Source organism: Nicotiana tabacum, chromosome 4 (assembly GCF_000715075.1).
Source record: "Nicotiana tabacum cultivar K326 chromosome 4, ASM71507v2, whole genome shotgun sequence".
In the NCBI taxonomy this organism is placed as follows: Eukaryota; Viridiplantae; Streptophyta; class Magnoliopsida; order Solanales; family Solanaceae; genus Nicotiana; species Nicotiana tabacum.
This window is the reverse complement of record NC_134083.1, coordinates 66624212-66637388: the sequence shown is the minus strand read 5'-3', so window position 1 is coordinate 66637388 and position 13177 is coordinate 66624212. Positions and strand designations below refer to the sequence as shown.

Below are 13177 nucleotides of genomic sequence, written 5' to 3'. Positions count from 1 at the left end.
ACTCCCAACGAATGACGCAAAGGGAGTTATTGGTTTTCTAATAAAAAATATCTTCACCCGATTTGGTACTCCAAGAGCGATCATCAATGATGGAGGCACCCACTTCTGCAACCGAGCCTTTGCAAAGTTGTTGGAAAAATATGGCGTTCGCCATAAGGTTACCACACCCACAAACAAGTAGGCAAGTGGAGGTGTCGGACAGAGAAATCAAGAGTGTTTTGACCAAAACTGTAAATGCTACACGGACTGATTGGACGAAAAAAATTGGACGATGCGCAATGGGCCTACCGCACTGCATTCAAAACTCTGATTGGTATGTCACCATACAAATTGGTGTTTGGAAAGGCATGTCATTTACCGGTGAAGTTAGAGCATAGAGCCTTCTGGGCGTTACGGCAATTAAATCTGGACTTGGAGGCCGCTGGAACGAGTAGAGTCACAGAGGTGCATAAGTTGCGTTACTGTTACCATGCTTTTGAGAGTACAAGGCTATATAAGGAAAGAATGAAGATGATGCATGACAAAAACATTCTTGAGCAAAATTTTAAACCTGGAGATTTGGTATTGTTATACAATTCGAGATTAAAGTTGTTTCCGGGTAAGTTGAAGTCAAGATGGTCAGGACCATTCCGTGTGGTAGAGATGCATCCCACCGGAGCCGTAGAAATTACATCAGAAGATGGCTCATTACTTGGGCATGGATGAGAAAAAAGTTGTATCGGTGACTCATTTGCAAGAGCCAAAAATGTTGAGTGAACCTTAGTTCGATTGCCTGCGTCGTGCCGCGACGTTAAATCAGACGCTTCGTGGGAGGCAACCCATTGTAATGTTGTATTTGTCATGCCGTGACGTTAAGTAAGGCGCTCGTTGGGAGGCAACCCAATTCGTAGTTTATTTCAGCTTAACTAGAATTTTCTCTTTGTTTTTAGGCACTAACAAGTTTTAGTTACTTAATGGTGTTTGAACAGGTAATGGAGCACGTTGGGAGGTCATTGCGCTTGGAGTCGTGCACAACTCGGAATGAAAATCACATGAGTACGCTCCAGACCTCGATGTCTACCTCGTGCCACAAAGCCTAAAGAACAATGGACCTGGCAGCAGACCTCGCGTCGCCAGGTATTCCTCTCGCTACACAGCTCGCGCTGCAAGGCATATAGCGCGCTGGACCTCACTACAGATCTGGCGTCGCACACTCTGTAGCGCGCTTGATCTAGCGTTGAGCCTGGCGCCGCGCGACCTATAGCTCGTTTGAGCTCGCTGCATGCCTCGCGTTTCAGTGTTGCCGCGAGGTCAGGTAAGTTATGAAAAAAAAAATTCTTTTTAATCCCCACCGGTTTAAAACACTACACACGCACGCAACTTCATTAAAACAAAACACTGCAAGCCCTAGCCCCCCCCCCCCCCCAAAAACAAAAGCACAAACTCCATTGAACACACACAAAAACTCCACTGCCCGCCCAATTTACGCCTCCCCCTCACACACAAACTCCATTGAAGCCATTCCTTCATCCATTCCTTCACTAACTAGCAACATCAATTGAAGAGCAATTTCCCCTCCTAAGCATCTAAAGTATGGTTTCTAACACCTTTCTTTTCCAATTTTTGAATTGTGTTAAGTAATGAAATCGGATAACTTTTGGGTTTGTTCTTCAGAGTAACAATGTGGTTGATTGAACTATGTTTACATTGTGGTTGATTGAAGAGCTCTCAATTGACTGTGCCTATTTAGTGTGTATTGCTTGGAAAAGGGTACATGTTTAGGTAGTTGTTGAACAACATCACTCATAACGTATGTGAGGAATCAATACGGAGGGTTTAAAAGTGGGATTAGGAATAACGAAACCTTGGTGCGATCCTAGTAAGCGGTGAATTAGAGCCAGCTAGCGTAGTTCGGAAGAATACGTTTAAATTTTAATAAATTGTGGTAGTTTCTCGAAAGAGAATTACGACACCCAAAGTACTCACGATCGGTAGAGAATATTTAGGCGAATTTATAAGAAAAATAGCGGGGAGGATTCCGACAATAGGGGAAATCATAACCCTAGACTTTTCCAAATCTTGTCCACAACATTTCCTCTGTTACTTATAAATTACTGCAATTTAATTACTTTGTTCTTAGTTAGTAAACATTCAAATTGTTATTTAATATTTCTGAAGGTTGAATACTTGAATTCGTGCGGAACTAGTAATTGTAATTAGTAGGTTAATTCCCCGTGGGATTCGACTCCGAACTTGTAAACCGGATTATATTTGCAACAACCGCTAGACCTCTTAGGAGGCATAGTTGGGCGTGATCAGACACTAATACCGCAGTGTTCCTGTTCAAGTTGAATAAACCTCCCCAGTTACATCCTCTTTCCGAGAAAACAAAGATACACACATATAGCCTCAACCTTATTGCTTCTTTTTTCCCCACACAGATAATAAGACAAACAGCTCCCTCATAAGTAGTCTTCCGTATCTTCTTTTCCTCAGGCATGGCTCCATCAATGACACACTAGCATATAAGATCCTACCTATAGCATTAGACCATCCCATCCATCTTTGAAGTTCATTAAACCATGTCTTTGCCGATGTATTTATTTTTCCCTGAACAGATGAACCTTTAACTTTTTACTGGACCACAGGATGTCATCTTAATGCAACGAAGTCGGATCTTAAATCTTTTTCTGGAGCAAAATCCACATACTTCCTTTGAGACTTTGGCAAGCCCAACGATAAAAGCACATTTAATCAACTTCTAAAATTCTATAAAAGCAAATAAACTGTACCTTTGATTCAGCACACATACAAATATTACTATTACTATTTCTAGCAGCCATGTCATACCTGTAATTAGTTAACGGAACAAAATCCGCAAGCTTCCCACATCCTGGATCATTCTCAAGACTCTCTGTGTCCAAAGCAGCTCTCCAAAGTTCTCCGTCGTGCCATACAACAGCATCAATAGCTGGCCCCTTATCATCGTAGCTCTACAACAGATATTAGATTTAGCAATGGAAACAGAAAAATACAATTTATTGGTGAAGGACTTGGGAAATGGATCAGTATAAAAAGGTACAGACATCAGCTTGCTTGCGCAGGAGATCAACTCTGTTCTGGAGGTCTTCACGGACCCTTTTCAAGTGCACACCTTCGACTTTTGTGTGTTTCTGCAGAATTGGTACAAGTATGCTCAGTAAAACAAAATCAAAGTAAAACTAGATAACTAGAACAACAAGATTGAGAAAAATAAGAGCATGTCCCTGCACAATATCAAGCAATAAATGAGTTGGAACATCTTACATAAAGTCATGAACTTTCCACCAATATTTACAAATAGAGTTTGTGTGCTTACTAGAAGCACGAGTCAAGTGAATTAATGATAAATTGAATTCACGATAACTCAATGTAGATACAATCAATAGCACCATATTTACTTCTTACAAAATGAAAAATAATGAGTAAAGCACTCATAATAAGCAGGTAGCGGGAATGCCACACAGAACTTTAAAGCAATGCAACATCCGTTTTCCTTGCCTAATTATCATATTATACTTATACTTCAGAAATTTTAACAAAGTAATCCAACTGCAAATCTCAGCCTCATCTCATCTCATCTGTATCAGTGAGCAATATACATCAGTTGTCAAATTAGTCAAGCTGCTCCTGTTTCAACCAGTTAAGCTTTAAGCCAACATGGAATAACATAGTCAACTTCACATTAGGCCTCGACTAAGCAGAATCAAGAAAGCTCTAGGCTAGGCTGCCACCATTTGTAAGGAGGCTGAATTCAGTATCTCTGCAAATTAAGATTAGCTTTTGATTTGCTGAACTTGGTCCTTTTAATTATCTCTTAGAATGATCATTGCGAATAAGTTAATCACCTCGACATTTTCGTTTTATCAAAATACGAGTTAATTAAACAAAATAGTCATACAGATGGTGGAGAACCTTATCAAATTCATCAAGTTGCTTTACAGCCTCTGCTATTGCTTCCTGATTTTTCTCATCCCACCTTTTCTTTCGTTCTTTCTGCAAATAAAAAGAGCTTTTAGAAACAGAGAACTTTAAGATCCTACAAGAAAGAAATCAAGATTAACTTTAGAAAAAATAAAGAAAGAAAAGAAAAAATTGAATTGTGAACACTTATATAAAGCATAGAATCCAGAATATAAGGAGAATGGCAACTAGATTCACCTTTACTCGAGAAGTCAGTGTATCAGTAAAGAGCTCATACACCAATTTGCAGCCAACATGCCACTCACCAGATGGATTCTTCCATGAAGAATTTATGACAAGAGAAGCCCCTACAAGAAAATTAATATATAAAGCATTAATGCTGTATATAAATTACTCAAGAGTAGGTGGATCCATAGCACCTTCTCCATAGATCAAACATAGCAAGAACGGGAGTGTAGGAGAAATGTAAATGTAACGAGACCTATTATGGTTTTTTCGAAAATTAAGGAGCAATGCAATTAAAAAAAGCCATTTATAGAAGGATGCGCGAGAATAGTGTAGCTCCCTTTCAAAAGCATAACCAAAATGTCTCAAACACATTAGCAATAAAAAGAGTTAAACACATTCCGGAATCTCAATAAATCTGACATCATCAGAAATGATAAAGGTCTACAGCATTATCATCATTCTAAACAGCAATGGAAGGTACAATTCATTCTGGAAACACTTCTTACATATATTGAAGGAAGACTAGCAACATTGTACCCTCAATTAGTATATCTCCCATATTGACGATGGATAAACGCGTCATTTGGGGCACTCAAGGTGTAGACTAGTGCTCAATGAAATGGATAGAGAATCATGAGATCTCAGGTTCAAGGTTCATATCCTAATAGAGACAAAAGCCACTAGGTTATTTCTTCCTATTTGTGTAAGTCTTGGTGTTCAGAGTTACCCAATATTTGTGCTGGTAGGAGGCAGCAGATACCCGGTGGCATAGTCAAGGTGCACGCAAGGACACTACCATCGTAAAAGAAAATAAGCGTGCCATTTGGGCAATTCGGAGGCCAAAATCCAAGTAGAGGCAAAAACAGTAGGTGAATCTAGGCTTGGACAGAGTTATCCTGTATATGTGCAAGTGTAATGTAGTTGATACCCTGTGTAATTAGTCGAGGTGCTTGCAAGCTGACGGGACACCACAATTATCAAAAAGAAATTAGGAACTAAACCCTAGTTGACATGGTGATAAAAAGATTTAGACTCACTGGGGAAGTTTCAGTCATTCCATTAGTCAGCAGATGATTGAAGATTGAATTGGTCTATACTAGATGTAAATAAAAAATAAAAGTTGCAACATCAAACTATATCTTAAGGAGACAAGTGAAGGATATTTATACAAAATTGCAAATCTATTTCTAAATTCAACGTACCAGAAGCTCCACGAATACAACCATCACTATCCGCCTTCACCACTTTAGACGTATCAACATCTCCGCTCCCGGTACTGCAAATAAAATTATCATTACCAGTCCTAATATTATAATTATCCTTAACAGTTGTAGTGCATGAAAATTTAGTATCTTTTTATAAATAAAAAATTAGTATTATATCCACTGGAAATAAAAGTCAAAGTCAAACTTCAGATTGTCAAGCTCACCAATCTATAACATCTATGACCTTCGGCTTTCCATCAGAAGTAACTCGTAATCCAGCCGCAGCGGGATCAACACCAGAATCTGATGCACTTAATTTCATAAGCAACAGTATAGAATACAAATTGGACGCTTAATTTTTTCATCTTCTATCTCTTTTAGTAACAATACGATTCTAGATATTATCGGCAATGAAAAAAAGGAATGAAGAATTTTGAAGTTGAGAAAAGCACCGAAAATGGCAATGACGACGCCGCGACCGTCGTACTCAGGGTGAGCTTCGATGAATCGATCAGCGGCAATCTCTTTCTTCGGCATTTGAGCAGCGAGGAAAGTGGATTCCTTAAGCTTGAAACTACAAACAGCTCCGTTACCGTCACTGGGTTTCACTAGCGAAGTACAAGGCATGGCCCTAGTTATTCTACCACTCTTACTAACCCTACTATCGCTCTTTCGCCTTTTGGGCACAATGATGGGGGGAGAACGAGAAAGTAATGAGTGTGAATATGATTGAGGTGTCGAGAGTGGAAGTGATTTAAATAGTGGACTTTGCATTGCAGTTGCAGTTGCAGTTGCAGGGGTGTTTTAGTAAGTTTGTTTTTCAAGGGTGTTTTAGTAATTTGAGTAGGAAGACGGCGGATTCCCGCGGTGGCGTAGAAGGAGAGATTGCCACCTGCCGGAAATTAAGGGGCTTGTGTCGTCGCGTTTTGGATGGGTGTCCTGTGAGTTGAGTTTGAGTGTCAAGTTACCTTATCCATCCTTGCATGGAAATTGCCCATTTGGGAACTTGCTCCACAAAATAGCCAAATACTATCTGTTGGGAAAAATTACTCATTGTTATGAAAATATTATATTGTGTATGTTCATTCATTACTCCGCTATAAATAATTTTTCTGAAGAATATTATCCATTTAGTACTCTGTTAAAGTTTATCTACAAATAGCTGATGCATGCAGGTTGCAAGTAACTCAATGAAATAATTTACAGCAACTTTTTATTAAACAGGAAGATTACAAGCAGTTAATGCAGGCAGGTTGCAAGCAACTCAATGAAATGATTTGCAGCAGCTTCTTATTAAAAAGGCAGGTTGCAAGCAGCTCATACATACAGCTTACAAGGAGCTAAAGAAAAAGCCTTGCAACTGCTTCCTGAAAAGCCTCGCAGCTGCTTCATTTCTTCTATAAATAGAGGAGTTTTCAGTTCATTATAAATATAAGTTTGAAAGTTGAATAATATATTAGTTTCTCTTTATACTTGTCTTTACTTTACAGTCTTTATTTTATAATACATTATCAGCACGAGAATCTATCATCTCGAGCAAATACTTTACAAGTATCAGAGGTACGAACTTTCTTTTTCTAAATAATGTCAAATTTTTCTAAACTTGAATTTGTAGCCCTAGATATATTGGGCAAAAGCTACATATCTTGGGTGCTTGATGCTGAAATTGATCTTGATGCGATGGGTCTGGCAGACACCATCAAGGACAAAAATAAGCATCAAATCAAGATCATGCCAAAGCAATTATATTCCTACGCCATCACCTTGATAAAGGCTTGAAAATGGAATATCTCACTATTAAAGATCCAGTTATACTGTGAAATAATTTAAAAGATAGATATGACCACCTAAAGATGATAGTTTTTCCACAGGCACGTTATGATTTGACTCATCTAAGGCTACAAGATTTTAAATCTATCAGTGAGTATAATTCTGCTATGTTCAGAATTATTTTTCAATTAAAACTATGTGGTGATAATATTACTGATCATGATATGTTGGAGAAAACTTTCACCACTTTGCATGCCTCGAATATGCTCCTGCAGCAGCAATATCGAGAGATGGGATTCAAAAAGTATTCTGAACTTATCTCACATTTTCTTGTAGCCGAGCAATATAATGGGTTATTAATGAAAAAACATGAAAGCCGACCTACTGGTTCTTGTCCATTCCCTGAAGTGAATGAGACGAACTTCCACCAAGCTAAGCATGGAAGAGGACGTGATCCCAGTCGTGGTCATGACCGTGGTCGGGGAAGAAACTCCAATCATGGTAATAATAATGCACCAAAGAACCTTCCTCACCACCAGTAGTGGAAAAGTAAGGAACAAAAGCATGAAGCAGTACAAGCAGCAAAGCTAGAAAATATATGCTATAGATGTGGAGGAAAAGGGCATTGGTCACGTACATGTCGTACGCCAAAGCACCTGGTTGAGCTTTATCAAGCCTCCTTGAAGAAGACAGAAAAATGATGAAACAAATTTTATTTCTGAAGATAATTTAGACTTCATGCATTTGGATGTAGCTGATTACTCTGCACTCCATGAAGGAGAAACAAGTCATGTGATCGGTGATGAATCTGTAGAGATGTAAATATTTTTATTTTTGTTGTTTGTAGTAGATAGTATGGCTATGTAATTGTTGTACATAAATAAAAGTTATGTTTTGATAATGATGTTTACTATCATATTTATTTTGTTTATGTCATTTTGAAGAATATGGATAATCCTCAAATTATGTTTGGATCAAAGACCAATCATGAAGATATTTATGTAATTGATAGTGGAACAACTCATGCCATATTCAAAGATCAGAAATACTTTTCTTATTTGCATAAGGAAAAAGCAAATGTTTCTACAATTTCTGGTAATATAAGTTTGATTGAAGGCTCTGAAAGAGCTATTGTATTTCTGTCTAAGGGAACAAAACTTATAATAGACAATGCATTATTCTCCTCCAAGTCCCGAAGAAACTTGTTGAGTTTTATAGATATCCGCCGAAATGGGTATCATGTTGAGACGATAGATGAAATGAATATGGAATATCTTTGTGTTACAAAGAATGTTTCGGGCCAGAAGTGCATTGTAGAAAAGTTACCAACTTTATCTTCTGGCTTATACTATTCAAAGAGTAGTACAGTTGAAGCACACTCTATCGTAAACCAGAAGTTTACTGATTCAAATATTTTGAGCTTTGGCATGGCCGTTTGGCCCATCCTGGATCAATAATGATGAGACGAATTACTGAAAATTCGATTGGGCATCCATTAAAGAACCTGAAGATTCTTACAAATAATGAATTTTCTTGTGATGCTTGTAATCAAGGCAAAATGATCACTAGACCATCACCAATGAAGGCTGGCATTGAATCCCCTACCCTTTTAAAACGTATACATGGGGATATATGTGAACTTATTCACCCACCAAATGGATTGTTTAGATATTTTATGGTCCTAATAAATGCATCTTCAAGATGGTCTTATGTGTGCCTACTATCATCTCGCAACCTGGCGTTTGCAAAGCTATTAGCCCAAATAATTCGATTAAGGGCACAATTTCCAGATTATCCTATAAAGGCTATTCGCCTTGATAATGCTGGAGAATTCTCATCTCAAGCTTTTGATGATTACTGTCTATCAGTTGGGAAAAAAGTTGAACATCGTGTAGCTTATGTTCATACTCAAAATGGTCTTGCGGAGTCATTTATTAAACGCTTGCAATTGATAGCATGACCATTACTTATGAAAACAAAATTGCCCACTACTGTTCGGGGCCATGTTATCTTGCATGCAACATCATTTATCCGTTTTAGACCGACACATTATAATAAATATTCTCCGTCACAATTAGTTTTTGATCATGAACCAAATATTCCCCATCTACATATTGTTGGATGTGCTATATATGTGCCAGTAGCACCACCACAACGCAGTAAGATGGGCCCGCAGAGAAGATTAGGAATATATGTTGGGTTTGAATCACCCTCTATTATTCGCTATCTTGAAACATTGATGGGAGATTTATATACCGCTCGATTTGCAGATTGTCAATTTGATGAAATAAATTTTTCACAATTAGGGGGAGAGAAAAAGGAAACCAAAAGAGAAATTGTATGAAAAGTTTCATCATTATCGCATTTTGATTCACGTACCCCTATATATAATCAGGAGGTCCAGAAGATCATCCATTTACAAAATATAGCAAATCAAATGCCAGACGCGTTTACTGATTTGAAAAGAATAACTAAGTCACATATCCCTACAGAGAATGTGCCTATACGAATTTATGTCCCAGCAGGACCATCTACTAGCATGAGAACTAGTGAACCTAAAGCACGCCTGAAGCGTGGTAGGACTTTGGGTTCTAAGGATCGAAATCCTCGAAAAAGAAAATCGACAAATGATAATGACGATACTATAAAGGGATCTCCCGAAGAGACCCAAGATCTGATTAGTTCTGAGATTTCTGAATAAATCACTGAACCCGAGACTCAAGTGAGCGAGGAACTTTTAATAAGTTCTACTGGTGATGGGATTAATTTAAATCGATCTGAAATAGTGGTGGATAATATTTTTGCTTATAATGTTGCACTTAACATTATGCAAGATAGTGAGGATTTTGAACCCCGATCTGTCGAAGAATGTCAACAAAGATCTGATTGGCCAAAATGGCAAGGGGCAATTCAATCAGAATTGAACGCACTTGCTAAAAGAGAGGTCTTTGGACCAGTAGTCCAAACACCTGCTGGTATAAAACCAGTTGGTCATAAATGGTTTTTTGTGCGAAAAAGGAATGACAAAAATAAAGTTAAAAGATACGAGACTCGCCTTGTCGCACAAGGATTCTCACAACGACCTTGAATCGATTATAAAGAAATATATTCACCCGTTATGGTTGCCATAACATTTCGATATCTCATCAGTTTAGCCCTATGTGAAAGGCTTGAAATACATATGATAGATGTTGTTACAACTTATCTGTACGGGTCACTTGATAATGAGATTTACATGAAAACCCGGAAGAATTTAAAATGCCTGAAGCATATTCGAAATCTCGGGAAATGTATTCAATCAGATTACAAAGATCTCTGTACGGTTTAAAACAATATGGGCGCATGTGGTATATCGCCTTAGTAAATATTTATTGAAAGAGGGTTATATAAATGATGTTATTTGTCTATGTATTTTTATAAATAAAATGGCATAAGAATTTGTTATACTTGCTGTTTATGTTGATGACATAAATCTTGTTGGAACTCCAAACGAGCTCCAAAAGGCAATTAAATATCTTAAGAAAGAATTTGAGATGAAAGATCTTGGAAAGATAAAACTTTATCTTGGACTGCAAATTGAACATTTAGTAGACGAGATCTTTATGCATCAATCTGCCTATATAGAAAGGGTCTTAAAACGCTTTTACATGGACAAAGCGCACCCATTGAGTACACCAATGGTTGTTCGATCACTTGAAGTGCATAAGGACCCGTTCCGACCTCCAGAAGAGGACGAGGAACTCCTTGGTCCTGAAACACCCTATCTAAGTGCAATTGGTGCACTTATGTATCTTGCTAATGCTTCAAGGCCTGACATAACATTTTCTGTTAATTTACTAGCAAGATATAACTCTTCTCCTACACTGAGACATTGGAATGAGATTACGCATATTTTGCGATATTTAAAGGGAACTCTTGATATGAGTTTGTTTTATGCTAACAAAGGTAGTGCAGATCTTGTTGGTTATGCAGATGCAAGTTATTTATCTGATCCCCATAAAGCTCGATCTTAAACCGGGTACGTGTTTACATATGAAGGTACTGTCATATCATGGCGCTCCACAAAACAATCAATTGTTGCTACTTCTTCAAATCATGCTGAGATAATAGCTATTCATGAAGCAATTAGGGGATGCGTATGGTTGAGATCAGTGATTCATTTTATTCAAGAAAAATGCAGTTTGGAATGCGATAAAAGATCCACAATTTTATACAAAGACAATGCTGCATGCATAACCCAATTAAAGGGAGGATTTATAAAAGGAGATAGAATGAAGAATATTTCACCAAAATTATTCTACACACATGATCTTGAGAAAAATGGTGACATCGATGTGCAACAAATCTGTTCAAGTGACAATCCAGCAGATTTGTTCACTAAATCTTTACCAACTTCAACTTTTGAGAAGATGGTATACAAGATTGGAATGCGGAGACTCAAATACTTGAAACAAGGTTTTCATCAGGGGGAGTGAAATACGCGATGTACTCTTTTTTTTTTCTTACTAAGCTTTTTCCCATAGGGGTTTTCTTGTAAGGTTTTTAATGAGGCATCTAAAAATGCGTATTACTAAATATGTGTACTCTTTCTCCTTCACTAGGATTTTTCCCACTGGGTTTTTTCTAATAAGGTTTTAATGAGGCACATTATCTTTTAATGAACATCCAAGGGAGAGTGTTATAAAAATATTATATTGTGGATGTCCATTTATTACTCTGCTATAGATAATCTTCCTGAAGAAGATTATCCATTTAGTACTCTGTTGAAGTTTATCTACAAGCAGCTGATGCAGGCAGGTTGCAAGCAACTCAATGAAATGATTTGGAGCAACTTCTTATTAAACAGACAGGTTGCAAGCAGCTCATGCAGACAGCTTACAAGCAGCTCATGCATGCAAGTTGCAAGCAACTCAATGAAATGATTTGCAGCAACTTCTTATTAAACAGGCAGGTTGCAAGCTTGCAGCTGCTTCCTGAAAAGCCTCGCAGCTGCTTCATTTCTTCTATAAATAGAGAAATTTTTAGTTTATTATGAATATAAGTTTGAAAGTTGAATAATATATCAGTTTCTCTTTATAATTGTCTTTACTTTACTGTCTTTATTTTATAACACTCATCTAATTATTAAATTACAGCTAAAAGTTATTCTATAAATAGAAACTTTTCCTGATGAAATAATTTGGTACTTCCACGTTGAACATGTGAAGCTTGGCACATCCTTTTTTTCATTAGGAGAATGCTTCATTTGGATTGTTGAGGGAAAATTCAGTTCCCATATCAAATATTTCTTGTTACATAGTTATAGAGGAGAAAGAGAATTCAACTGAATCGAGCTCCTAAGACTGCTGTTAAAATTGTTATCATTTGATTATCCGACTATTCCTCGCGCACACATGTGAATCAAACTATTTGTCGTAAAATGTTGTCACCATCAGGGGCGGAGCTAGAGCTTTGGTAACCGGTTCATCTGAACCCAATAGCTTTTGTGCAAACAACATATTTATCTTAAGCAATACATTGAATATGTACACATTTTTACTTTAGAACCCAGTAATCTGCCTCTGGTCACCATGGTTGCCAATGTCTATACTGCCAACTATTTCTTCTTTTCTTATTATTGATTGATGAAATCTCCAAACACGTCTCACAACTGATATTTCGTAACAGTGTTGCAGTTCTGCTTTCTGATTTCTCCCAAAGTGGCATATATAGTTCGTTAGTTTTAGGCCATTCTCAATTCTATTCTGTTACAGTTATATTTTCTTTTCTCACGACACCAGAATGGAGAAAGAAAATGGCATGTTACACCAGATAGGCAAGACTTTTTACCAGTCCCATGGGCTATGGACCTGCAGAGGAACTGTATTAACGTGGGATTATTTATCTTTCAAAAGAAATGGCAAAACAAACAAGTCCCGACAACAACCGCATCAAATGCCAGAAGACAAAGACCAATGAAATTATTTAGTCCATTAATAGTGTCATAGTGATTAGTGAATATATTTCTTTGGCCTGATATTTGAACATAAAAG

General features: G+C 37.5%; 1 protein-coding gene across 2 annotated transcripts in view; it reads right to left on the bottom strand.

Moving 5' to 3' along the window:
• Positions 1 to 6449, bottom strand: part of LOC107784804 (tripeptidyl-peptidase 2) — a 41409-nt gene extending 34960 nt beyond the window's left edge. The window contains exons 1-7 of one of the 2 annotated variants that reach the window (XM_016605987.2): positions 5828 to 6449; positions 5600 to 5678; positions 5373 to 5446; positions 4180 to 4289; positions 3934 to 4014; positions 3066 to 3152; positions 2830 to 2972 (exon numbers count right to left, since the gene is read on the bottom strand). In XM_016605987.2, the coding sequence (XP_016461473.1) occupies positions 2830 to 2972; positions 3066 to 3152; positions 3934 to 4014; positions 4180 to 4289; positions 5373 to 5446; positions 5600 to 5678; positions 5828 to 6149 (896 nt within the window). In that variant the 5' untranslated portion in view covers positions 6150 to 6449. The remainder of the gene's footprint in view (positions 1 to 2829; positions 2973 to 3065; positions 3153 to 3933; positions 4015 to 4179; positions 4290 to 5372; positions 5447 to 5599; positions 5679 to 5827) is intronic. The other variant, XM_016605988.2, reaches the window with a different exon arrangement.
• Between the last annotated feature and the right edge of the window lie 6728 nt (positions 6450 to 13177).